At 46.0% G+C, this 27,936-nt stretch overlaps 1 protein-coding gene across 4 annotated transcripts; it reads left to right on the top strand.

Moving 5' to 3' along the window:
- On the top strand, positions 1-27,863 carry SLX4 (SLX4 structure-specific endonuclease subunit). 4 transcript variants are annotated; one of them, XM_085592437.1, is made up of 16 exons: positions 1-131; positions 5,150-5,252; positions 6,886-7,581; positions 8,408-8,647; positions 9,392-9,566; positions 11,270-11,488; positions 12,416-12,630; positions 13,500-13,813; positions 15,265-15,544; positions 16,803-16,891; positions 19,881-20,027; positions 20,894-21,063; positions 21,838-24,290; positions 25,165-25,267; positions 25,483-25,932; positions 26,500-27,863. In XM_085592437.1, the coding sequence occupies exons 3-16, from the start codon at positions 7,215-7,217 to the stop codon at positions 26,858-26,860; spliced, it is 5,583 nt and encodes a 1,860-aa protein (XP_085448563.1). In that variant the 5' UTR covers positions 1-131; positions 5,150-5,252; positions 6,886-7,214; the 3' UTR covers positions 26,861-27,863. The 4 variants fall into 4 exon arrangements, with proteins under 4 accessions (XP_085448563.1, XP_085448566.1, XP_077642928.2 ...); XM_085592440.1 differs by having other exon boundaries at positions 6,810-7,581; positions 16,809-16,891; XM_077786802.2 differs by having other exon boundaries at positions 6,810-7,581; positions 16,806-16,891.
- Positions 27,864-27,936: the final 73 nt, after the last annotated feature.

The raw sequence follows: 27,936 nt of genomic DNA, 5'->3' as shown, positions 1-27,936 counted from the left end.
ATGCGCACCGCGCTCGCAGCGAGCCGAGCAACCCGGCTGGCGCTCCGCGCATGCGCTCCGGCCGCGCACCGGGGCTGGCCGCCGTGGCGGCGGGGCGCGGGCAGCGCCGCCGGCCCGGGTGCGGCGGACAGGTGGGTGGGCGGCAGGGCCGAGGCGGCGGCGGGCACTGCCCGGGCTGGGACCGGCGGGCGGGCGGGCGGGGGGGAAACGCTCCCAACGGCGGCGGGAGGGCGGGAATGAGAGAGTGACGTCATGACGCCGGCGCTTTCAGCGCGGCGCGGCGCCATCTGGTGGCGGGGAGGGGGCGGTGTTGGAGCCGGGGCAGGCCTCATCTCAGGCGTTACGTCACTGGTATGGCGTCACACTGTGACGTCACTTTTACGTCATCACGGGGCGCACGGGCGGTCCCTGTGAGGGGCTGAGGGGAGCCCGGGCCGCGGGCTCAGCTCGGGGACAGACGGTGCTGGAGGATGGAGCTCCATCCTCGCTGTTGGATCAAAGGCAGAAATGCGGGCCCAAAGCAGAGGCAGATCGCTTCAGGGTTAGCAGGCGAGGGGTCAGCGTCCCCTACAGGTGTTCCACTGACAGCCGGTAGGACTCGTTGGAAACGTTTAACGGGTCCAGCTTCAAAGTTTCTTCCTAGCAGGGTTACCAGGGAAAGCAGTCCTGAGGCGTTGCTGCTTGGTGAAGCAACGTGGAGTTTTATCAGTTGTTTCCAGGCTCAGGCGCACACAGAACAGCATATTCAGAAGGGAGAAGAGGGACTGGACAAGAGCCTGGAGCCACAGCACAAGGGGGGATGGCTCACCCTGCCTGAGGGCAGAGTTAGTTGGGATATTGAGGAGAAATTGCTCCCTGTGAGGGTGCTGAGGCCCTGGCACAGGGTGCCCAGAGAAGCTGTGGCTGCCCCTGGATCCCTGGCAGTGTCCAAGGCCAGGCTGGACAGGGCTTGGAGCAGCCGGGGACAGTGGAACGGGATGAGAATGGAGTGAGCCTTAAGGTGTCTTCCAGCCCCAGCCATTTCATGGTTCTGTGATGTGGGCCTGCCTTGAAGGGAGGCAGTGTCAGCTGCTTTACTGACAGCACTTGGTCCCTGAACCTGCAGACACACAGGTGTTTATTTTAACTAGGCAGATTTCAGATAAAGCCAAAATTACAGTTGGGAAAAACAGTTTGACTCCAGTAAAGCGTAAAGGCAGTGACATTGGGTGTTGCTCAGTCTGTTGGCTCTGTAAGAACTCTCAACAATCACAGACTGGGTTTTATCTACAAAAAAAGGCCCTTATGTGCTTGGCTTTTGCATCTCTTTAAAATACTGTTCTTCCTGCCCTTGTGCCTTCTTTGCCCTTTGATTTTGGTGCTTGGATTAGAACAATTATCTGGACACCAGTAAAGGTGTGTCAGAGGCAAACTGGAAACAGAATTGTTACCATGAGCTTTACATTTGGAAGCAATTGGACCTCAAGTTCTTTTGACTCTTTGCTTTTCCCACTGGGTCAATTACCATTAGATGCAGAGTGTTGAGGGGTTCAGTGTAGATCTTGTGTGGGATTTCAGCTGCGAAGAGAGCAAGTTATTCGTTGCTATGAATTGATGAAGTGTTAGTGTGAAAGATGCATTATCAAGTCACCTGAAGAAATCCATTATGAGTTTGGTCACCTTTTCAAAGAGAGCATCTTCATGTTTTAGAAAAATCAAGATACTTTGTTAAATTTCACTCAATATTTGGCTTCAATGTAATCACAAATCAGAAGACATTTTGGGTAAAAAATCAGTAGAACTGCCCTTGTTTAAGTGAATGTGCACTTCACAATAACACTGCCTTCTTGGAAATGAACAGCTTGCATATTTAACATGAGAGTGTTCTTACTTCTCTTTATTTTCACTTTTTCATTAATTATTCAGTTCACCTTCTTGGCACAAATATCACTGCTCCATTCTTGGTCTACAGAACAGCAGAACTGGTTGACACGGTCACAGTTATCCCCATTGGAGTGGAGTCAGGCAGCTGGACGAGGTCACACTGTGGTTTGGAAGAATGATGGGCTGTCCAGTGGTTCCCTTTCTTGTCAGCTTGATCCTGGTGGTTGGGGTCTCTCTCAGCTCAGTTCCTAAGGTAAAGAGCAGAAAAACAGGACAGGCAGAGAGTTAATCTCTGTGGCGTGGCACTAGAAACTTGAGTGCTCAATGGCAGCTGCATTTGAAAACTTATCTAGCTGCATTTTAATAATTTTAAATGCCTTGTATTGGTTTTGTTGGGTTTTAATTAATAATTTTGTCCCTTGATACTCCTTTAGTGGTTTATAGAAGAATTACCCCTCTAATGACTCAGAGAGCTCTTGTTATTATCTGAATGTAGGTCTGGGTTTTTATAAACTGTGTTGATTTACCTTAATTTTATTATCCCTCTTTATTCATCAATTCCCATATAAGCCCTTTATCAGCCTGGTGTTGAGCTCAGTCTGCAAGATGGGTGTTTACTTCCCTAATTGTCCTTTTTGAAAAATCACAGTGACTTCTGCTTGCAAATGATCTGATTCTGTTGACAAAAACACCTTCAGCAGCTGCTTTTCAGTGTGCTTTGGATTGCTCTTAAAATAGGCTGCCTTCAGCACCATCAGGGGATGGATATTATGGAAACATTTAGTATTTTCAGGATTAACAGTTCCACAGCTTGATGTAGTGGCCTCTTCAGGTTTTTCTCCTTGGTTTCATGTACACCAAAAAAAGATCTTTTTTGGGAGTCCTTACCTTTTTCTGACAAGGTAATTTTACCTCCTACATTTAATACATTGTATTGTTTATACTATTTGTTTATATTCAGAATCCAGTTCCATCCCCATGATATTATATTACATCTTTATTGTTATTATCACCCTGATTACTTTTCCTTCTCTGAAAACCAAGTGAATTTTTATCCAGTATTCTTCTCTTTATTGATTTTTGGGGCATCTACCAAAATGTTTTTATTCTGTCCTTAAAATCAATTGTATTATTCTCTTTAAATTAATAACTTACTGTTTTCAGTCAAACTAATTTGATTTTTGCATCACCAGCTGCTTCTCCTTGTGATTTATGTGCTGCTGTGTTTGCATACAACCAGCAGCATTTGCACCTGAACGACCGTTAGTTTTTATTTTTCTCTTCACTTCCTCTTCACCCTTCCAGAGGAGGTATAAAGTGAATTTTCCATTCTGGGGATGTGTTGGTAGAAGGACACTTTGTTGTGTAAGTAATGATTTAAAATTCTGTCTAGAATGTGATAGATTTTTTAGTGACTGTGAAATGCTTTGCCATATGAACAGGGTGCTGGCAGGGGGAGGTGTAGCCCTGAACAGAAATGTGAGGACTGATGGGATATCAGATATGGAAGTGGGTGGTGCCAGATGGACACTGATGCTGATCCCTGCTAAGATTGCTCCTTGGAATCTCAGTATGATTTTCCTACCTAGCATTCCCTTGTTTATAGAGATTTGAATTAATTTCTCATTTCCTATTTTCCTCATCTGGTTTTGTTACCCTTTTCTGGCACAGGGAAGCTGGCATAGACCAGGACAAGAGAGTCGTACCTACTTTGGATTTGTGTTTTGCACTTACATTTGTTCTCACAGAACAAGCCTTGTTGTCCTCAGTGTTAAATTTTTTGTGCTTTTCAACCACAGAGACCCTGCACTGTACAGATGTAGTGTCATGTCTTTATAAAGTAGTGATAAAGGTGTTGGTTAGTGCAGAGATCAGGCTCTAATGAAGAATCCATAAAAGGCTGGAGGATAATGTGCTTTTTCAGAAGTCACACCATTGACATGTAGGTTCTTCTCCATCAGGAACCAGTAGGGAGATTTTTTGTTACAAGATTTGGTTTGGAGGAATCCCTAGAGACCTCCTTCCAGTGTAGCTGCCAGGAAAAACACTACAGAAATTCTTCCCTTTCGCAGTATTTGGTCTGACTTGACTGGAAATTTTATCACTAACCCTCAGATCTTTGGCTGCAGCTTCCACAAAAGGAGGAGAAGGTAATGAAACTTCCAGTGCCAAGCCAAGTGGTGCATCCCATCATCCTGCTGCTGCCAGCACTCTGTAATTAGTAGCCCAGGGTCATCCAGGTCCTGGCAATTAGTTGATTTCTGAAGCCTGAGGTGAAGCTGGAGGGAGGGGTGGGGTACAAATGTGGCTTCCTTTGCACTCACTCCAGCAGCTCCATGTCCTTCCTGTGCTGGGGACCCCAGATAATAATTCAGGTTTTGTTGTTGCCTTGCTTTCTAATGTTAATTAATCCCATTTCCCTTAGCATTTCCTGTGGAATACAAGAGATTGCTTCCAAGGTGTTTTCCTGGTTTTGGAAGTATAAAGTGAATTTTTCTTTCAAGATGAGGAATTGAGGAGGAGATGTCCTGAAGCACCACTGTGGTGCTCAGGAGGGGAGAAGGTATCTGCTGTGTGCAACTTGTGGAGGCCTGCTAGCACTGATGGGCTGTTGTAGCCACGGTGATGACATATTCTTGGAGGCTGAAATGGCAGGAGAATTGTTCCTGGAGCAGACAGAGTGTAAAGCAGCAAGTGAGCAGGCCCAAATGTTGTGTGTTTGAGAGCATGTAAGTCAGATAGCTGGTGGAAAAATGTTTTCAGGGGTTAAAAGAGAGGCTGCTCTGAAAAGTGGGAGAGCAACAGATGTTTTAGCTGTTTGGGGTTTTTTAAGTGGTTTATGATTTAACTAAGTAATTACAAGGCAGTAAATTGAAGGCACGTAGTAGGTGCATACTTTTAAATCATAGAATTACGGAATAATTTGAGTTGGAAAGGACTTTAAAGATCATCCAGTTCCTGCTCTGGATAGGAACACCTTCCACTATTCCACGTTGCTCCAAGCCCTGTCCAGCCTAGCCTGGAACACTTCTAGGGATGGGGTAACCTATGCCAGGGCCTCAGCACCCTCACAGGGAAGATTTTCTTCCCCATATTCCATATAATCCTACTCCCTGGCAGTGGGAAGCCATTGCCCCTTGTCCTGTCACTCCAGGCCCTTGTCCAAACTCCCTCTCCATCTTTTTTTGTAGGCTCCCATCAGGTACCTATTGAAAGGGTGCAAAGGATCATCGAGAGCAGTCATTTCAAAATACATTAAATCCATCCTTTTCCCTCCATTTTCTAGGTTCTGTCTTTCATTCTTACTGGTCCTGCTTTGTACCATTTTGCTGATCCATGTTTACTTGAAGGGCACAGCTGGGCTGTAGATTTGGCATCTCAGTGAACAGGTAAGTGCTGCTGATTATTTTGTGATTTGTTGAGTCCTAAAATCTTCCAAAATTAATTGAACATTATAGTGAAAGAAATTACTTTCAAAACTGTTACTTTTTGAGCTCAATAAACTGGTGCCAAAGCTGGTTGTTAGGGGCAGCAGTAGCAGCAGCTTCAGAAATATTGAGATGTTGAACAGAGCAGGAATCTGTAAATGCAGGTCTGGAAAGGGAGGAGTAATACAGATAAAGTCTTAGTTTTGCATCATAGGTGTTTCTGATCTGATCTGCCTGGGACACTGAATATTGATAGCCAAATATGCTGCTCTGTTTCAAAGTTTAATATCAGGAACTCACCATAAATAATCTGGCAGTACAGATGTGTCTGAGGTATTTAAAGCGGTGTAGGATGTGAGATTTGGGACTTCTTGACATGCTGTCTCCTCCTTAGAAGAAAATGGTCAATTTACAGTTGTAACTACCCCAGAGTTCTGTCCAGAAGAAGTAAATTTATGAACCAGCTACATGAAACTTTTGTTTCCCTCTAACAGAAAATTACTCCAAGATTCACAGCAAAATCCTCTGCAGGTCTGGGAGCCTGAGTTTAAAATAAATAAATCCATTAGCATCTGTAATTGCTTATAGAAAAGGCTGATCCATGGAAGTGTGTAACCAGCATTCCTCAGCCTCTCATGTCTGCAGCCAAGCCATTTGAGAAAACAGTCCCCCATGTGTTTTTCCTGCTTTTTGAGTCTTTCTCTGCCCAGAGCTTTACCGGAGTAACTGGACCACAGCTGCTGCCATTCCAAGTGAAACATTCTGGTTTAGGTTTGAAAGAAGTAGGTTTTGGGAGCAATAAAAACTCCTGGTAAAATAGCCAGAACCATAATGAACTCAGGACTACGAAGAAGGGGACAATGAAAACATGTGTAAGAATAGAGCTCTAGTCTTAATGTTGCCTGGGAGTTGATGGCATTTCCATCTGGACACTGTACCCAGTGCTGTTCCAGGTAATCCCTGTCTAATACATATGTGTCAGCAGTTTGGGAAACAGGATCAGTGCTGTGGTTTATTGAGTACTCAGGGGAAGAATTGAGCAGGAGCAGGAGAGCTAATCCTGAGTGAGCAATAGTGGAAGTAAGAGGAGAGAAAAGGTGAACATATTTAATGGAATTGTTCTCTGACTTGTCCTAAAACCCCTTCTGAAGTACCAGAAACTCCATTTATTTACTTTTCCAAATGAGGCTGGGATCTCTTCTGTGAAACTGTAGTGTCTCAAAGCAGAGTTTAATACTCCAGAATCACTGCATGAGCTGAAGGATGGAGTTTTTTCCTGCTGCATTCACTGATTTTGTGCTATATAAATATAAGTAGGAATGTGTATAACAGAAGGACTGTCTGAATCCAGAGCTCTAAGAAAAAACCTAACCATATCAGATACGTGTTTTAATATCTCTCCTCTCCTTTGCTAATGTGGCTTGGGCATGTCTGTAGTACAATTATAGGGACACTGTTTGGGGTCAATATGTGCTGTTTCTAATCTTAGTATTTCATGCAAATCCTCTTCTCCTTCAGCAGTTTACACCTTGTCCCACAGTGCATCTGCCTGTACCATCTTGTGTGACTACCTGCCTTTGTTTCTTTGTTTAAGGGCTTTCATAAGTTTCTTTCTGAAGCTCTGTAGCTTACCATGATGATCCTACGTGTGCTCTCACAAACTGAGGTGCCTAACCTGTGGTCCAGAGTCTTCTGAAGAACCAGCTTGTGAAAGCAGACGAGGTTCTTGGAGAGAAAGCATGCTCTACTGAATGTGAATTAAGCGTGGAAGAATGAACTACTGGAAGTGCCCACTCTGTCTGATGATCTTATTGGAGTCTGGAGAATGGACATCTCTGAGGTGCTGGAAGGGCTGATACAAATCTGAACTGATTCTGGTGCTTCCCCCTGCCCTCCAGTCCTCACAGTGTTACTGGAAAGCCAATGGATGAACAGGACAATGATTTTAAAGAGTTGTGGGCAAATATTTTGAGTAGGGCAAAGAAAAAGGCTGGGGATGCTGGGGCAACAAAGAGGGTTCAGAACAGGCCAAAGAGCACCACAACACAAAACAGATTAAGAAGAGGCAAAGCTGCTGCTAAGAGCCAAACCCATCATCACTTACCAGCAGTGAAGGAGACAAATTTACTTCAAAATTTGGGTCCAGAGGAGCAAGCATTGGTGCACGAAGAAGATGGTGATGCTGCAGCCTGTAGTGGTGCGACTGCAGAGGGGAATGGAGCAAGAAGCCCTCTCCCTGCCAGCCAGCCAAGCACAGGGACCACTGAGTGTAGCCAGAGGCCTCTGACAGGTAAGTGACCTGAAACAGTTCACACAGGAGATAGACAAGGACTGGAAGGACTCTGTATCTCAGTGAAGGTTTTGAGAAGTCCACCCAGAGGGGACACAGTAGCACTGTTGAAAGCAGGCTTATGCCTTACATGGGTTTAACCTGGGAGTGTGTTCTGTGCTGCAGGCAGATGTCCCTCAGTAAGGTGAAGCCTTGGTACAAAGTGATTTGCTGGCCAGTCATTATACACTGTTTTTTGCAGTGTCAGAACTGAGAAAAGTACTCTCAGATCATCTAGAAGCAAGCTCAGAGCATATTGTGGTGCTTTTTCACTCAATGCTTCAATGTATGGTGACATATTGTTTTCAATGTATGGTGACTGGATGTTTTCAAGGGCAAAAACATGAATGAGTTAAGAAGGGTGTTGGATTAATTAGTAAAGGATTAGTCCTTCATTAGCTGTTAAACATGATGGCCAGAATGCAGTCACCAATGATGGAAGTCCTTAAACTGATAAATTAGGTCAGTCAGGAATAGGACATTGTGTAGTGGGAATGCTGGGAGAGCAGGGCTGTGGGACTGCCTTCCATGTCCCTGCTGGAGACCTTCCTGCAAGGGCTTTCTTTATATTACTGCCTATAAAAGGGATACAGAAGTCTCTAAATGCCCCTGTAGCACAGAACCCCAGTGTTGTTACTGTGGCTACACAAATTGTTCCCTTCTCCAAGAATGGCTGTTGTAGAACTGAGCCTGGCCCAGGCTGCTCTCAGGGAGGGAGGGACCTTCCAGCTGCTCTCAGTGTGTGTTTAAAACTGCCTGGTAAAACTGGTGTTTTCTCCCCCTCTAGTAAATCCAGCAAGTGGCTGTTCCCAGACTACTCTGCCCTTCCTTCCTGCTACTCCTCCAGGAACCTGCTCCTCACCCACCCCCAAGGTGCGGGTGGCAGAGCTGGTGGTGGAGAGAATGCAGCAGTTCAAGAGGGTGGCACCTGAACAGCTGAAACACAGCTCGGATGGGAGCATGCCAAAGGCTGCAGCCAGCAGGGATTTCCCTGCCAGGAGCCAGGAGCAGAACCCTCCTGAGGATGGTACGTGTCTCCTCTTGGCTCTGGTGTTTGCAGAATGAGTGGCTGGTGAGAGTGGTTGCCTGAGGAGCAGTCCTGGATCCCAGGGCTTTATTCCTGGCTAGCCTAGTGGCTTGCTGTGCAAATCACTCCAGATCCCTGAGAAAACTTCATTAAAGGATTATCCATACCTTTTTCCCAGCTCTTCTCTAAGGCTGAATTAATCTCATGTAAATTCTAGAGGAATAATTGTCTCTCTGGAAACAGACTGAAATTCTAGCAGGACCAGTGAACTTGGTCATCCTTCCCTTGGGACAGTGTTAAGCAGCTCTTAGGTAGCCCCATCTTTGGTACCTCTCCAGGCACTATCTAAGGTGTTACGTTCTGTGTTGATAAACTGAAATCACAGCAAATTTACTCTGGTTGATTCTTTATAGATCAAGTCCCTGTTGGTTCTGTATGGGCATGAAAGTCTGCTGTGTTGTACATTTGATGTATAAAATTCCATAATTTCTCCAGAAACTTCAGCCAAAACTGTCCCTTCTGACATGTGATGTGCTGTGAGCAAATTGTCACCTCTTGCTCCTGTTGGAAAGGAGCAGGTTGTACCTTTCCTGGTGGAGATCAGGTGTGTAGATACAAGAGGAAGATTGCAATGAATTTTTGTGTGTCTAATTTAAAAAGCTAATAATGACTAGTGTACCAGTTTCTCACCTTCCACACAGGATTTAGTTTTCCATTTTACATCATCCCTGCCTTCTTTGCCAGATACCCACCATCCCCCATCCGTGGAACACGACAGTGCTCTGGCTTTGGCTCTTCAGCAGGAATCCAAGGAGGAAGCCCTGGCAAGCCTGGAGGATGCAGGCTTGTTCTTCTGTCAGATCTGCCAGAAGGATCTCACAGCCATGAACACCCTGCGGCGAGAGCAGCACGTCAACAGGTCAAACACCAGCAGGACCTGTCCTTTCCATCCAGCCCCACAGACTCCTCACTCAGCCCAGCCATGGAAGAACAGGAGAAGGGATTCTGCAATGGGGTCTTTGCCTTTGTGGCTTGAATTAGCGAGTCAGTTTGGTGTGAAAGCAGAGGCTGATTGCCTTGCCCTGCAGGATTTCTGCATTGGTGTGGCCAGGCCAAATCTGCTTTCATTAGCAGGTTGGCAGAGAAGCTGCCATTGTAAAGGAACTTGGTGGTCTTAAAGCTCTTTTCCAACCTTAATGATTTCCTTAGTGATGACTCCTTAATGTCAGTTTTGAGATCTACTGATTTCAGCCAACAAAGTTGTTTGCTCTGTTTTGCTAAAATTCATCTAAGGACATCTGGTATGTCACTGTATCTGAGCTGTTTGCTGAGGGAAATGTGATGTTACTCAGAGAGATGACTCAGTTGAAATTACTGCCCTTCACTGAACAATTTCCTAAGTGATAAAAATCAAACACAATTTATTATGGACAGACAACTCTCTGGAAATCGAATCTGTGCTTTTCTGTTGACAAAGGATCAGAAACAACACATTTGAATGATTGTAAATTCTTAGTTCAAACACTTCCAGAAAGCAGGAGTGATGTAAATTATCCAGTCCTACATCAGGCTACTGACTGTCTCCCACTGATCAGGCTTGTTTGCACCTGCAGCTTTCTAGGTGGTACTGTTGTTTCTGTTTGCAGACAATTTGTGCTGCTTGAAAAAGCTATAAAACAGCGACACTGCTAGGTGTGTTTTTTGGAAAGTCAGGCTTTCTGAACTATTCACATGTAATCATGTGTTGAGATTACCAGGTTACATTAGGCAGGGATTTTTTGATAGCAGCCTTCATTCCAAGAGTGAAGCTGTAGATGGGCAGATGCACTGACACACCAGTAATCACCAGTGCTGAATGGTCTCTTAGCACAGCAGATCCAGAATTTCATACCCTGAATCTCTTGGGAAAAACCAGAAAAGAACAAGTACGAATTTTTACATAGTTTTGACCTGCCAGAAGTTATTTGAAGTTCATCATGCTGCACTCTGGAGCATGGTGTCAATTCAGCTGCTCTCTTTTCTGTTAACAGGGGTTTATAAATGAGCTGGAAGGTTAGAATGAGTGCAGGGAGAGGGATTGGGTGATGGACACACATGAAATGTGCTGTTTGGAGAGGCTATGGACTCCTTATTCCAAGAGATGTTCAAGGCAAGACTGGAGTAACCTGTTTTAGTGGAAGGTGTCCCTGCCTATGGCAGGGCCATGGATGATGATGTCCTTTAAGGTCCCTTCCACCCCAAACTATGTGGGATTTTATGATTCTAAAGTTATTCACTGCACTTGCCTTTGAACAGTATGTTTTTAATATGCCTCTGAGACCGTTGTCTCCATGTAACTGTTCCATGTCATGTTCCTCACAGCAGTGGGCACATAGTTCTTGTTTCTTTAGTGGATGTTCATGGCTGTTAGTGATAGTAGAAGTGATTGTACTTTCTATTAATACTATCAATTAATATTAATATATCAATATATTAATATAAATATATTATTAATGTATTAATACTGTATAATGTATTTATATTAATAATGCATTAGTATTAATGTATTAATATCTTAATGGCTTCAGTCTTAGCACGGACCCTTCAAAGTCTCCGTAGATAAGCTTTGCCATTGTCTCCCAGGTGTCTGGATGAGATGGAAGAAGCACAGATGTCATCCTCCAGCAAACCAGTGGTCCCTGAGTGTCCCATCTGTGGGAAGCAGTTCCAAACGCTCCAGAGCCGAGTCAGTCACCTGAAACGCTGTGCTGTGGAGATGGATGTGCCTCCTAATCTGCTGCTTCAGGCAGTGCAGTTGCAGGTGGCCACGCTTGGTGATGCAGCTCTGCAGTGTCCTACCAGGTAAGCTGGTAGGGAAGAAAAAAAAATGCTGGTTGCTTTGGCCTGAGAGGTATTGGAAGTCAGAAAGAACAGTAAATGCAAGGCTGACTCACACACTGGGTGAACACTGAGCCCAGAGCAGGTTAAGTAGAGCCATGACCCAGTACCAGGTGAGGAGGATGTGGCAGTGAGTTGAAGAAATCATCTGAATTTCCCTCAGAAGAGGTCAGGTGGTGGATGACTTTAAAAGCCAGCAGGCAGGAGCAAAATGGGGAGTAAATAACCTGGCAGTGGTTTGTCAGAATGATTTGTGCTCTGTGAAGCAATTGCTCAGTAAAGCTGAATGGGTGTGTTTGAGCTTATTGAGTAAACCACAGAGTATGAGTGTGGAGCATTTCCTGAGATCTGTGGTGCCAGTGCCTCAGCTCCTCATTTCATGGCTGTCCTGGGAACATCCTTTCACCCTGAGCCAAAGAGGAAGCAGATGTGATGTTTTGGAATGTGCTTGTACAGATCTGCTCTCTTGAATTTGAGCAGAGTCTTCAGAGTGCACCAAGTGGTGCCTGAGTGAATTTGTGGAGGGGCTCATAAGTCCAAGGAAGGACCTTTGTCTGTTCCCTGTGGAAGCAGGTGGGTGGGAAAAACATTTTCTGGTGATCTGGTTTTCTCCCTGCTTCAACTTGTTCCCCTTTGGTAGAAAAAATAATTCAAAGTAGAGATAGCAGATGCTTACATCCCAAAATAAGACTTCTCTAAATTGCTCTAAATTCTATGAATTATAAGAAATCCTTTGCTCTCTGCTAGGAAAGAAAGTGCTGAATGGTTTTTATTATGCTTGACATGGGAGTCTCTCTGAGCAAATGGAACAGCTGCTCTGGAGTACTCAGTGATTGTTGTCTCTGATCCAGCCACATTAACTGGGGCTCCTGCTGCATTCTTTGATTTCAGCAATCAGCCCAGCAGGGCAAAGCGGAAAGGCCCCTCCAGCGAGGACTTGAGGAAAACACAGAAGAGGGCCAAAATGGAGCCTAAGGATGAAGATTTGCAGGTTGCCATGGCAATGTCACGCTCTCTGTTGGAGCAAGAAAAGCAGGAACAAGCAAAATCAGTTACAAATGTGAAAGCAGTGGCTGCTTTCCCAATCAAATGGAAGCCGGGATCAGGTATGTGTTACAGCAAGTTGCTGTCTGAGGCTGTGTTACTGCTGCAGTAAAGCTGCTCTCCATCAAAATTTCCTTGTTGGATACAGGAGCAATGACAGCCCTATTTCTGGTTTGTTCAAGTTGTCAGAGCTTCAACAATATGCAGTATCCAGATGCATGGCAGGATGTCCATAGGTTTCAGGAATCCTGTGCTTTTTTTCACTGATTTGTTGTTTTGAATTTGTAAGATAGTCTTAAGCTGTTGTTTATTGTGTAAGTAAGGAAAAATAACATGAAAATATGATTATTTCTCCTGTAGTAGATTATATTCCCGTTCCTCCTGCTGCAGCCTGGATTGGTGCAGCTTTTTTGGTGTTGTTTTGTATGTTCTGCAGTGCCATGTATGACCACTACATGCTGCTGAGCAGAGCCTCACCATTTCAGAGTGCAGAAGGGTTTAGAAAGGCAGACAACTGTCTTTGGGGAGAAGGGAGAGGGTTGAGAACTGTACAGAGGGGACACTTCACTCTTCACAACCCTACTCCTGCCCATAGGTGCTCCCAGCTGGATTTGGGGCTGGGCATTAGTAAGGCAAAGGTAGTAAGACACAGCATTTCCAAATGAAATCTGCCCAGTGTTTGTGTGAGCTGTGGTTTGATATCACCCATGACCAGAGCAACAAGAAAAGGAGTCCTTCATGGGTGTGCTGGTGGAGTTCATTTCTCCCATAAAGGGCCATGTGAGGTTTTGGACTACCTGCACAATCTTCAGAGTTGTGTTCTGTGCCTTTTGGTTGTCACTGATTACAGCGCTGAAGAAGCTGCTGTGTTGATCTCCTGTGCCCTGTGTATTCAGCTGTTTACTTACTTGGGTTCCTTTTCTTTTTAAAGAGAAAAAAAGGCGTAGAAAAGGCACCAGTGCCCCTCCACCTCTGCTGCTCCAGGACCCAGAGAAGGTCCACAAGAGGATCCAGGAGAGAGTAGCTATGATGCTGACAGAAGAGGTGGAATTCCCTCCCACCCCTCAGCTGCCCATTAGTAGGATTCTGGAGGATGAATCTGGAAAAGCAGCCTGGCTCATGCCATTCTCCAAGGCCAAGAAATGCTTTTTATGGAACATCAGTGCTCTGACAGGACCCTGTGACCCTGAATCATTCTACACTGCAGCCTTAACCCCTCCAATTGTACCCTGGAAGCCTGTGCAGGTGGGTCCTTGCTCTGATATGTGTGTACCCTAGTTCTTGTTTCCTGATTGGGAATGTAAACCAGTGATCCCCTCTCTCTGCACACTCACTGCCTGTGACCTGTTCTCCCCTGGTCTTACACAGTAAGGTTTGAAGATCTTGAATTTTCATTTCTGCCTTTTGGAGAGGAGAACAAGCTTCATGTTACCATTGTTTTTGTGCTTTCATAAAGTAAAAGGGATGGGAATAAAGAGTACTGAGTAAAGGGATTCCATCCTGCTCATTGTGCCATTAGTTTGTCCATATTTACAGCAGCTTGGCTCTTATTTTTGTACTTGACACTTCTTTCTGGTCATTTTTAGTGTGAACTTTGCCCATGTTGCACTCAAAAAGGACTGAGGAGAAAAATTTAAACTGAAACCTGATATTTGTTAGCACAGAGAAGGTTGGGGTGCCTGGAGTTGTACAGCAAAGCATTTGCACTCAGGGTTTCCCTCTGCATCCTACTGCCTCCTGGTGCATGTGAGCTTTGATCCAGGTCTCAGTTCCATTCTTTCATTTTGGTTCCACCTGGATCTGCCTCTTCCAGTGCTCTGTATTTTTATAAAAAATGCCCACAGATACAGAGGAATCACTTTCAGTCTCTCCAAGAAAAATATCACTTCTCTTTCTTCCCTCTTCTCTTGAAGAAGTGTTTGGTACTTGTGTTCAAAACCGACTGTGCATATTTAGGTGCTTTATTTAATACTTCTTCCCTAGTCAAAGCCCGATGTTTCTCTGACTTATTGCAGGTTGAGGCTGGAGAGGAGGAACTCCATTCTAGGAAGTTTTGACCTTTCATTCAAGCCAGAAACTGCCAAAGAAGTTTAAAAATAAAAAGCAGGAAGGTCTTTAAAATCATGGCAAGAGTGTGTTTTTCCTCTGATTCATTCCATTCACAGAAATGTCTGAACTATTTTTACTTAGAAATAAACAAGCAAATTTTTTTGAGAAATGAGGACCAAACCTGGAAAATGCCCACTCAAGGTGTAAGTTTGATTTAGTTACATGTAACTGCAAAAACATTTCAGAACTCAGAACAGAAGCACTTGGAGAGTTTCAGCTGTGACTTTTGCCAGGAACTCCAGCTATAATGAAATATTTAGATGTTGAATTGGGAGCATTTCCCCCATTCTTTCTCTCTGCTTGGCAGTTGCCTGCACAGACATGCTCTTGGAGAAACCAACTTTTCTGCATTTTCCATTGTAGTTTTCTTTCTTCTGTTCAGAGATCTCTTATCTCTGGAGCTAGACCATAGTTCTTCATAGAACTGCAGAGAGCAGTTTGTCAGAATCCCCTGTACCTGGACAAATGCTCTGTGATCCTTCTTAGATGTTTCAGGAGTATGAAGCAGACACTGTACTCTGAGCTTTGCAAACACATAAAACAAGACCTAATTTATTGGTGTCTTTTTTTCCTCCTCACTTGGTCAGAATAAGCCAGAAAACCTTCAGTCATCGGTGGGATCTCATCAGCCAAAAGTATCCCAGCAAACTCAGCCTGACCTCAGTTCTCAGGAGCCCACTTGCACGAAGGTTGGAGGCCAAACTTCTGTTGAAGCCAAGCCAGGCCCTGAAGGAGATGGGCAGCTTTTATCCCCGAGCCAGAAGGACATTCAGACCCTGCAGGACCTGGTGGAGTTGGCCAGGGAAGGACTCACCCTTACTCAGTGGAACCTTGACTCTGGCCATGTTCAGGCAGCAGGGCAGGCAGGTGAGTTCTGGCAGCTTTGTGAGCCCTGCCCCAGGTTCCTTCAGCTACACAGTGCCAGGCTGTGGCTGGGCTGACTCAGAGAGCCACAGCAGCACCCACAGTTGTTGGTGTTGATCCAAGAGGTGATACTGTGGGGGCACATTTTCCTGCAGTGAGATGTAGATACAATCAAGCTGATATTTCTGAAATTATTCATAAATTCCAACTTTTAAGAGAATTCCTGGACAGCAGATACTAAATTTTATTTTAAAAATAAAGAAATCAAAGTATTTTCTGCCAGGAGGGAGCCTGGATGTGTTCAACAGCTGGAACGAAATCTTCATTCCTTTATCTTGGGCACACAAGAGAGCTGGAGAGGGACTTTTCACAAATACATATAGGACATGGGATATTGGCTTCAAACTGAAGTAGGTTATATCTAGATTAGATACTGGGAAGAAATTGTTCCCTGTGAGGGTGCTGAGGCCCTGGCACAGGTTGCCCAGAGCAGCTCTGGCTGCCCCTGAATCCCTGGACGTGATCAAGGCCAGGTTGGGCAGAGCTTGGAGCAGCTTGGGATAGTGGAAGGTGTTCCTGCCATGGCAGGGGTGGTAATGGATGGGCTTTAAAGTCCCTTCCAACCCAAACCAATCTGTGGTTCCATGATTGTACCTGGACAGCCTTTCTGTTCTGTGCACTGTCTTTTCAGGTCTTGAGACAGTTGGGTGAGAGATGCACAAGAGGCTTGGTTTTGTATTGGACATTGATTACACAAACCTGAAGTTTATCTGTGCCCACTCAGGGTTGAAAAAATACAACACCTGGAATTCCTCTGTGGGTAACTCTCTAATGTCCCCTGTTACAGTTGCATGTGGTGCACAACTGCACATTTCAAGGGCAGTGGTACCCCTTAAAGAGCTCTGGCTCTTCAGCAGAATTGTGTCTCCTGTTCATCTGTGAAAGAGAACATGGGTCCTAAGCTCACCTGTCTGCATTTGCACTTGGATATAATACTCCTCTCTTCCCCTGCTAAGCTGCAGCAAATGGTCCCTGGCCCTTTAATGCATATAAATAACAGTAAAATGGTGCTTAGGTACCCTCAGCCTGTCACAAGCCAGAGCCAAACTCTGCAAAAAGGCATGAGGGAGAGGCTGAGCCTTCAGCCCAGCTAGCCTGGTCACAGCAGCTGTCACAGGAAGGATCCTTGTAGGAGTTCTTAGATCATTCTGTCTCACAAGGAAGTTGTATGTGATTTGTGATGTGCATTTTCTTCCCTGAGGAGAAGAACTGCCTTCCGGTGATCTTCCACTTAGTGGCTTTGTGCCCCCATCCAAGAAGAAGAAACTCCTCAGGAGCAGCGCTAAAAGAGTAAGGATAACCAAATTTTCCACTCTTTATATATTTATCTATAACAATTAAAAACTGTTGCATTTATGCAATTCAAAGAAGTGTGGAATATTTCCCATTCCTTTCTGTGGAAACAGTGACTTGAGGATTCCTCATGGGCACAGGTGAGATCAGCACAGCTGAGTGTTCCATCCATGTCCATGAGAGCCTGGGGATTTTTCAGTACTTGTCCTACCTGATGAGAGATAATTTAAACGCCAAGGAAACAGAAGGCCAGGCTGTGCAGGTTAGGAAGCTGTAGCACTGAGAGTAGGGGTAGGAAGCAGGGATGCAGCTGCAGAATGTTATGCAGTACACTGCTTTAATGCCCAGGTTATCCAGGAGAAAACTGGCAGCAGCCCAGGAGAGACAGAGCTGCTGCTGCTCTCCCTGAGCTCACACACCCAGCTCTGGCTGGTTCTGAATGGAGCTCCTTCCTCTGGCACCTTCCTCCCCACGCCGTGTCCTGCAGTGGGAGGGGGAATTCTTGCAAGGACTGGTTGAGCTGTACTAAATCCTGGCATAAAAGCCTGATAGATGGTGGAATGTGAGGGCCATGGAAGATGAGTGTGTTTTGCTGCTAACTGAGCTTTTAAAGAGTTTTGTGTAGTTTTGTGTAGAAACCCCTCAACTGTGGGAACACAGAGGATCTAGCTTGAAAATCAGTGTGTGATCTATGGTGGCTGAGTGAGAAACACAGCCTAGTAAGTCAGAGATGATTTTTTTATCAAGCCTGTGGTGTTCTGTAGATGTCATCTTATCCCACATGCACCAGGGGATGTGTAATTTTCCATGGATCTATAATCAGTTTTATTCAATTTAAGTTCATACAAAGTAAAATGAATTCATTTTCTTACCAAGGTCATCCACTTTATCCGATGAAACTTACTATCTTTTGTTTGATAATAAATAATCATGCCCTGAAAGGAAGTACATTTTGGTGCTGGATAAATTTTGATACTCTGAGAACATACTTTCATATTGTGCTTAAAGGATTAAGATATTTCTAAAAGGAGACAATTCCTTGAGGTGAGAATTGGTATTCATCTTGAGGATCTCAGCTATGTGGTACAGAAACACTAAATATTCTTTGGGAGTATTAAAAAGAAATTGTCCTTAGTAGGAAAAGGCCTTGTTTTGCTTTTCTGTTAAACCAGAGACCAGGTCTCTAAAATACAGAAACTGTTTTCACACTGTTGTTGAAACTCAGTTGCTCCCAGTAAAACAAGTATTCTTGTTTTTTCAGAGTCTGTTTGTTTCCATTATAGTTTTCCTGAGCAAATGAAGTGTTGTTGAAGAGCTGGATTGCCAGTGGGAGAGATTTGTGCTTTATATGTGCACAGTGTAACCATGCAGAGCAAATGCACCCATTGCATTGGTAACATGACCCCATGCTGAAGACCCTTGGTCACATCAGTGGGGTCCAGTCTCAGAGGCCTCCTCAGCAGGAGAGAATGTTCTGGTGTGTTCTCCAACACACAGCTCATACCTGCTCAGAGCTGTCTTCTGGCCAGTTTCTTTGCCTTGCACAGAGGATGGAGCAGCCAGGAGGTTTCTGGCCTTGTTTAATTTCCCCATTCCTGATTGATAATTTTAGCATCATCAGGAAAGCTGCTCTGGGCTCGCTGCCTGGAATGTCACATCTGGAGCCTGTGTTTGCTGGCGGCCCCAGAGCAGCCCCACAGGTATCCCACCTGCCAAGGATAAGAAAAGAGGAGTCAAATTAGTTTCCAAACTGAGTTTCCTGTCTTCCCTTTGGAGATCAGTCCACAGCACTGCCACAACATGCAGAATGTTCCCTGTAAAGGCTGGGAGAAGTGTTCCAGTGTGTGCTGCTAATTCCTGCTGGATGGAGCAAGTCCAAAGGTTGGCTCTCAACAGCCCACTGCTAATGTAGAAAGCTGCTAAGAAAATTAAAAGCTGTGTTGTTCCAGGTGGAACTGCATGTCCTGCAGATGTTCCCTGGAATAAAACTTGCAGTTCCTCAGCTCTGCAATAGGTTTGAAAAGTGCAAGGTCATTGATTAGGGTGTCAGCCATAAACTGGTTTTCACGTACAGTTAGGCAGTTTCTCAACCCAGTTGTGATCTGAGAGTGTTTCACTCTTGCCTGAAGCACTCCAGGTCCACCTCCAGAGCTGCAACACTAGGAGGGATTTGAGTCTTCAGGAGATTGCCTGGGAGCAGCTCCAGAGGAGCTGTCTTGCCATGCTTGATGTCTTTGGTAGCATACTCCAGGCCTGACCTTGCTATCACCATAAACAGCCACAGGTAACTCAGCTCTCCCCAAAATTCTAGCCAAGGGTTCTGGAATGATAATAAAAAGTTGTGTTTCTTTTTTAAAATGGAGTGGAATTTACAAAAGAGGTTTCAGTAGGATGCTCACAAATTCCTTTGAACTGGATGCCTACATTAGTTTTATTCTGTCTTGTTGCAGAGCTGCTCTTCTCAACTGTCACTGCTAGACAGTAAAAAGAGAGAAGGAAAGCTCATTACCCCTTCCTGAGTCATTCTCTTTCCTCTTACCCTGATTATAGTGAATTGAGTTCAATTCTGTTGAAGTGGAAGTTGCAGTTTCCTAAAACTGTGGTGGGAGGCAGTAGATCAGGAGGCCAGCTATAGGCTGTGGCTAGACCACAGCAGGAAACATGTGGTGAGATCTGAGGGTGATAATATGCTGTGACACAAGTACAGCAGAATACAACACAGCTGCCCTTTCTCCACAACGGGTTGGCTGTGAAAAAGTAGAGGGAAAACAAAGCAGGAATGTTTGTTAAACCTCTCAGCTTGTCCTGTGGAAGACCTGATGTCCATAAAGCTGATGATTGTCTTCAGGAGGCAGAGGTGGTATGTCCAGGCTGGGCCCACAGCACAGCAGTGCTGATAAACTGGGTTACTCCCTTCTTAGTTTTCTGAGAAAATGTTTGACATCTGTAACTTAACCCCTGTCTTTGTGTTCCTTTTGTGTCCTAGACCTCTCTTGGGCTGCTAGCTCAAGATTTTGGTGCCATGGTCAACAACCCCCACCTGAGTGATGTCCAGTTCCAGGTGGACAGCGGGGACGTCCTCTACGCCCACCTGTTCGTGTTGTACGCGCGGTGTCCGGCGGCGGCTCAGGCTGTGAGTGCTGCTGGCATTCCTTCTGCTCCTGCTTTGGAGAGCCCAGACTGCCCCTTCCCACAGCCAGCCAGTGCCCCAAACCAGCACACAGCACTGCTGGCCTTAATGGCAAGGCCTCGGGACCTGCAGTGGTGTTTCAGCTTAGGAAACCTGAATAAATCCTGACAAAGTGGTGAAAGATGTGCTGCTTTATCCTATTCATGGAGGCTATGGGGGGGGTCAAGGATCCTTGCATTCCACCCATGAGCAATGAAGGAAGCTTTCAAAGTGCTTCTTGCCCTTGAATTTTTGTCCCTGTGCAAGCACAGACTGCCTGTCTCTCTTGGTGTGTCCTGCCTGTCACCCAGGCTGGGAAGTGTGAGCAGAGAACAGGAAGCTTCTGGGAATTACTTTAAAATCATCTACACCGAGGTTTTGTCACTCTTGCTTTGAAGGTACCTGCAGTGACTGTGCTTTTTGCAAGGCTAGTGAAGTTGTTCTTATGTTCCCAGGGCATTTTAAGATTAATAGCTCCCAGCCTGCTTCTATGCAGTTTCCAGGTAAATTCAAAACAGACCAGAGATTAAGCTCATACAGAGAGGTGTGGATGGAAATTGGGCTGGGAAGTAATTTGATTGCAAAACTAAGTGGAGAACTCTAAGACCACCTTTTATACATGTGCCTAAGGCAAGTAGTTAAACAAAATTAACAGCCATAGGGTCAGGAGGGACATGACCTGTTCCATAGGCAGCTCTGTGTAACTGCCCCGCCCTGGCATCTTGGTCCAGGGCTGGGCAGGAGTGAATGGCAGGAGCTGATGGGAACAAGGATGAATGTAGGTGTTGTGTTGCTTTATTAGCAAACAGACTTTGCTTTCTGTGCCCCAGGTGCACAGCGAGGGGTTGGTGGTGGAGGAGGACGGGGCCGCGCCGACGCGCCGGGTGCTGCTGAGCGATGTGTCAGCCCAGGCTGTGGCTGCCTTCCTGCGGTACCTCTATGCTGCTGACACCAGCTTCCCTGCTGGGCTGCGGCCCCAGCTGCAGGCTCTGGCTGCCAGGTGTGTACCCTGAGCATGTTTTGGACCCCCTCAAGGCTTTTGGCCATGCAGACGCCAGTTTGAGATCTTTCATTGCAGTTTTAGGGACTTATAAATTCCATAGTGCTTTGCTACATCTTAAATAGAATTTGCCCATAAGGACATCCTGCTCTCAGTCGAAAAACTGTATGAGAGTTTCTGTGTTCAGTATATGCTCTGCAGACTTTGGCTGAGTTTTGTCTCAGGATGTCTGTTGGCAGCTGATGTTGAAGATGATGACCACAACTTCTGTTATGTGATTCTCCCTTCATCTGAACAACACTTGTAGAATGTATTGGATGCTCAGGCTTTAATGTGTTTTGTCAGCCATGCTCTGTCGTGGTCCTAGGTGTGCACTGAGGGCTTGAAACAGGAGCAGTTGCTGAGATATGGGTGGGACATGGTTGGGTCTTTCCAAATGTATATAGAGAGGTATCCTGTCACTCAAAAAAGCCAGGAATCTTGCACATAGTAGATATTGTCCAGCCCCAGCCATTCCATGGGACATTCCCATTGCCAAGGGGATTTAGTGTAGTCAGTCTCAAACACAGAAAAGGAAGAATTTGCCTGATACTTTCATGTGAGTGACCTGGAAAAGGGTATTTGGAATTTTAGGAGTACACTGGATCTTGTACATCTTAGGAAACTCAACATCCTCATGTAAATTCCTTACAATGCTTACGAAAGTGATCTGACAGCCAAATAGTGAAGAAATACTAGAGGAGGAAATACTAATTTACTGTTGTACCCTTGCAGGTTTGGTGTGAGGGAACTGATGGCAGAGCGTGAAAGCAGCACTGGAGAGAGCCAGGTGTCTTCTGGAGTAGATTCAGAAGATGATCTTATCTCTGTGAGGGATGATGAAGATTGTGAGGACAGAGCTGAGAACTTCCAAGACCTCTTGAAGTCAGTGTGGGTGGGTGAAGATGAGGAAGAAGTAGCTATGCTGAGCCCCGAGTGCCAGAAGGAGGATGACAGTGAGGTGGGAGAACAAGAGCTGGAGGAAATCTATGAGTTTGCTGCAACTCAGAGAAAGATGGCTCAGGATGAAAGAGAGGTGAGCAGGGGAACACACTGCAGCATCTGCAGTGACACTGAGGCAGCCCTAGATACAAACCAGCAAACGGAGCAGGAAGAGGTAAAGAGACCTGAATCTGCTTCAGTAAGCTACAGCCTCAAAGATCTGAGGGACGGCAACAGTGTGGAAAGATCTGATTGTGACTTGTCTGCACAAGAAGAGAAGATGCAGAATATAAAGAGGTGCAAGAGCATGAATGATCCACAGACCACTATTGTGCCTCGCCACAGTGAACCTCAGAAATGGGATGGAACATCCCATGGTGCTAAGGAAGGAAGAGCTGCTGGGAGATGTGAGGATGTGAAGGATTCCAGGTCACCTCAGGTCTCACGTGACAAGGCAGATCACTGTGAAGACCAGTTTCCTGGCTTCCAGGGTGATACTGGTCTAAATGACAGCTATGAACTTTTGTTTTCTGCCTCTCAGAGGTATCACTGTGAGCCTTCCCCAGTGACAGAAGTTACCAAAGAATCAGGAAAGCCCCTTAGTGAAAAACGTGTTGGTCTTAATGATTCAATTCTGTTCAGCAAGTCACAAAAAGACTGCTCTCCATGTAAGAATGGATTTTGTAGGAGTCCAATTCCTCAGCCTTATGTGTCCCTTTTTCCTGCTCTTGGCTCTTCACCTGCATCTCCAAAATCAGAGGGAAAGTTTGCCAGAGAACATGTGTCAACACCAAAGCAAAACAAAAAGGAAAAATCATCCCCATCTGATAAAATACACTCCCAGAAAGCCAAGGAGCTGAGTGCTGCTTCAAAAAATGAGATCACAGTTTCTCCAGCAGAGCTTCCTCACAGTGAATCAAACAAGCATACACATGTCCCAGTGTTGTCATCACCAGGCAAGACTCAGGATGCTGCAGCTCAGGGGATCAAGGAGGGTGATGTTATTGTTTTATCTTCTTCTGATGATGAAATGGAGTTACAACAAGGCAAGAAGTTGCCAGAGTCTGACTCTGCTCTGAAGAAAATGGAAGTCCCTGCGCACCTGAAGTGTACAGACATGGAAAAAGGTCCTGAGATACCAAAACCTGACCATAATTCATCAGTCCCCGAAACAGAGCAGAGATCAGTCCAGGTCTCATGTAGCAATACAGACACAGTGTGTGTAAGTCATGATGTAAAGGTGTGTCCTGAATTTCCTCTCAGCAGACAAACAGGTGCTTGTACAGAGATCAAACAGAGTCCAAACCCGAGCCCTGGGAAAAGGCTCAGTAGTGAAATGTCTCCAGGCACAGACAGCTCCTGGCTTGTGCCAGGAACACCAGTTCTGAGGAAAAGCAGAAGCTTCTCAACACAGACTGAGGTCACAAGTGTTAATTCTTTAAAGGGTGCAGGATCTAAACTCAGCACAAAGAATTTAGCAGCAGGTAATAGTAACCATGAAATGGCTGGAAATTTAATAAAAGTTCTCAAAACGTCAGACAAACATTTGCCTGTGGAGAACTTGGCCAGTGGAAGGAGCCCACCCAGCAGCCCGGCAGCAGAATCCTTTTCCAAAAACCCCTTTCCAGTTTCTCCAGTAGATCCAGTTCTCCTCTCCCCTGGCCACACCAACAAGGAAAGCAAATGTGCCAATAACTCAGGTTTACCCACACTGGTGCCTCTGTGCCAGGAGCAGCCACTGGAGGATAAAATCAACATCAGTGTGGTTGAGCTGGAGGACAGTGACAGGGAAGTAAGTCTGCCTTCTCTGGGTAGCAGTGTCCTGCTGTGTGAGGAGCCCCCAATCCCTGTTGATGACTGCTGGCACATTGGGTATCTGTCACCAGCCAGAGGTGACTGCCATGACTCCAGCCAGGTTGGCCATGCAAAGACCAGCATGGCCAGCAGCCCCAGCCCTGGCTCTTGGCAGGAGCTGGGGGAGAGCCCAGTCCAGGTGCAGGGAATTAAGGGCAGCACCCCTCTCCAAGGAAGTCCTGCTGGCAGGAGAACAACTTTGCACTGCCCTGAGAAGAGCCCTATTGAGCCATGTTCATCAGTGGGCAGCAGAGCCAGTTACTTGGACTCCAAAATCTGGGATGACTGGAATGGAGAAGAGAAGGAAGATGAACTTCCAGAGATTCTTCCTCTGTCTCAGAGGCTGGCAGCTGCAGCACGGGCCAGTCCGACACACCCTGTCAAGACTCCTGGTGAGAGCTTGTATTGATACTAGATTTATTGGGCTAGGTTAAACTGCTTTTAGTGATTATCTTACTTGCGATGCACTTGACACACTGAAAGGGTCTTTGGGCTTTTTGATGCAAAGCAGTTGGCAGAGCCAGGCACAAAGAAGGTGCAGGCATTTGCTTTAGACAGGGAAAGAGCCTGTCTAAATGTGGGATTTCTGGAGTGTTTCGTTGTCACGAGTCCTTTGGTAGTGACAGTACTGCTTGCAGAAGCTGTGGATTCATGGATAGAGAAAAAACAACCAAAGCAGAACAAAACACAGGCCTGCTTGCCAGTGGATTGATGTAACTGATATTGAAGTCTCTAATTAAATAATTATGCCATACTAAATTATTAGTTTAAGGGGTGATTAGAACACGATGTGTGAGACTGGCTGTGCTTCACAGTATCAGTAAACTGACATCATTAAATCAGTATCTAACTCCAGACCCCAGTAGCTTGATCTGCTCAATTTTTTAATGCATCAAGTCTCTGTTATGAAATTTGCTTCCTGGGAGAAGGACCACTGCACAGTTGTTAAACATGGTTTTGACTGCTTTCTAGATATTGCCTGTTCTAACAAAGCCCTGAATGGCCTCATTTTCAGATGTGACATATGTCCCAGTTTAGACTGTTTTCTGATGTAAAGTCAATGAAAACCAAGTATCCTGATTAAGGGGGGGGAAAGTGCTGACTATTCTATCCAATATGAAACCGAGTAATAACTAAAGCATCTGATAAGGAAGTATTAAACAATTATTAGGTAATACTAGATTTCTGCCACTAAGAGGAGAAGTGCTAGCCGTTTAAAGTCCCTTCTGTACTGATTCTCATCACAGTAATTTCATTCTGCTGCAGAATCTTCCTGTCAGGAGAACAACAGGTCCCCCAGCACTCCAATGACACCCATGCCAGCTTATTCCATCATGGAGACCCCGCAGCTGAAGAAGGAGCTGAGCAAGTAAGCATTACCTCCCCCAGGATGGCTCTTTACAAGAGGTACCTGCTGGCAGGCAGTGTGAAAGAAGGGGAGCCATGGTGAGCTTCAGCCAGGGCTTTCTGAGGTCATGTCAGACTTTTCCAGCTGCACTTCCTGGCCTGAACCTTTTGCTGAGCTGACAAAGGAAGGTGCCGTGTTTCTGTAACCTAAACTCCCACCTTCTCCTTCTCTTTCAGATTCGGTGTCCGTGCTCTCCCAAAACGCCAGATGGTGTTGAAGCTGAAGGAGATATTCCAGTACACTCACCAGGATGGGGACTCTGACTTTGAGGATGCAATCTCCTATTCCCAGCCCCTCCCACAGAAGTCCCCAGCCAGACGGCCGAGGCAGCCGAAGGGCCGGGCTGCAGGCAGGAATCGCGCCGGCGCCCTCAGGGTTGGGGGCAAGGGGAAGCAGCTTGCCAAGGCTTCTGCAGTGCTCCCTAGGGGTGAGGCTGATGGTGCATCCCATGGAACACGCTGTGCCGCACCCAAGGACAGAACTAAAGCGACACATCACCCAGAGGGAGCCAAAGAGCAGGAAAGGCCATCTGTGTCCCTGGCAGCTGATGGCGACGAGCTCCCGGCATCCCAGGAATCGGCGTGTTCTTCAGTGGATGGAAGTGACATCTCCTTTGGTTCACAGAGGTGAGGCAGTGAAATCCAAGACAAAACACTCAGGGGTGCAGGACAGAGATGAGGTAGGAATGAGGCAAACAGAGGTGACTGTCCTTGTGGCCTATAGTTGCTCTGCCACCTCCTTGAGTGTGTCACGTCTAATTTCAGTCTAATTCCCACTGAACTATTCTCAGAGCATAAAAGGGCTGCTTATGAGCAAGGCCCAAATCTGGTATGTTTGGTCTGCAGATCAGTGACAGGGAGCACTCCATGCTGCCTGAGAGCCTGCAGCTGGAGTTGGGAGAGGACAGCACAGCACCCCTTGGCAGAACCTGCCAGGAGGGAAAGGCCAGGAGCCAGAAATTCCATACAGCTCTAGCTGGGTGAGTTGGACCGGTGGTGTCATGGCTGGGATGGGAAGTTTGCAGAAGCCCTGCCATGTTCTGCCTCATTAATTTTGTGGGTGCTGGTAGTGCAGGGTCTGTGATCCCAGAGGGAAGTCATAACACTTCACCATCAGGGATGTGGGGAGCTCTGGTCCTGTCCTTGTTGGCCTGTTCTTTCCTTGATCTCTGGTCTATTTTGTCCTGCTTTTAGTTCCTTTGTGAATGGATTTGAAACCCGTGCTTTTACATCTGAGGAGGAGGAAGAGGAATTTCCAGCATCTCAAGCAGCAGCTCGGGAAGAGGAAAAGCTGGAGGCAATCAGGTGCTACATCCGCTCAAACACGGCCCTGTACAACAGGATTCTCTTCTATGAGCCCATCGAGCTGGCTGATCTGCATGCAGAGCTCAAACAGAACGGTATTAAAATTTCCAAGACAAAGCTGCTGGACTTTCTGGATTCTCAGTGCATCACATCTACCATGGCCAGAGCCCGGAAAGAGCAGGTACAGAAAAGGAAGGAGAACAGAAAACAGAGAAGGCGATACCGAGTGAAGCCCACCCCTTCCCGCTGAAAATCCAGTGTGTGGAGGCCTTGCTGCCCAGCTGGAAAGCCCATTCCCAGCCGCAGGCGATGGGAGGAGCACTGCTGCTCCTCGTGGCCTGATCCAGGTGACATCCCGGGGAACGGGCCTGAGCCCCTGTCCCGTTGCAGGCTGCCTGCTCTGATTGCACAAACACCCCATGGCTGCCCTGCCTTCAGCACACAGCTCACAGCAGCCTCTTTTCACCCAGTTTGACTTTTGTGCCTTTTCTTTCTATTTTTCTAATAGATCTTACATCCCCCACTTCTCTTTGTGCTGGTGCTTCCCTCAGTTCCAGGACCTATTCCCTGGATTTGGGCAGTGAAATGCCTCACTCTTCACGTTCCAGGATTCAGTCCACTCTGTCAAGTGCTGCCTGTTTACACTCCTGTGACTTCCATCTCCACTTCTTCAGCACAGTTTGCACTGCTGATTTTTAAGGCAGGGAATAATGCTGTGGAAATACATAAAAGGCTTTTTTTTCTTGCTTCACTTGGCAATCTCTACTAAAACTCCTAAATCTGTGTTTCTGAAATGGCTGCAGAACAGGGCAGAGGTTTGTTCTGTTCCCTTTGTGACACCTCCCAAAAGTGCCCCTGATACCCTGTGTCGTGGGAAATCCCCCAGCAGAGATGTCTTTAAGAAAATATTTAAGTGAGCACTGGAACTTTTCAGCACTTCTCACAGCTTGAGCTAAACCTACTGCTTGGAGCAGTTCCATTGCCAAAGTGGACTGGTCCCAGTTGTAAAGTGTCTGGGACTCCTGGAGAAGTCTTGGACCCTAAATTGTCGTATTATATATTGACCTTCATAACAACTTCTGACTTCTGTCTGTTCTGGCAGTTCTGAGTGTGCAAAGGCTCACTGAAAAACAGGGACACAACACAAAAAGAGGGCAGAATTCTTGATATCTGTGTATATGTCGGACATAATTTTTTTTTATAGAGAAGTTGCTTTTGATTTACATTATATACAATAAACAATTTAAATCCTGTCTCATATGGAACAGTAAACACAGGATTGTATAGAAAACATGAGCTTTATTGAACTAGACTACTCTTCCCAGC

Source organism: Lonchura striata, chromosome 14 (assembly GCF_050655825.1).
Source record: "Lonchura striata isolate lonStrDom1 chromosome 14, ASM5065582v1, whole genome shotgun sequence".
Lineage (NCBI taxonomy): Eukaryota > Metazoa > Chordata > Aves > Passeriformes > Estrildidae > Lonchura > Lonchura striata.
Note: the sequence above shows the minus strand (reverse complement) of the source record. Positions and strands in the feature narration are given on the sequence as shown.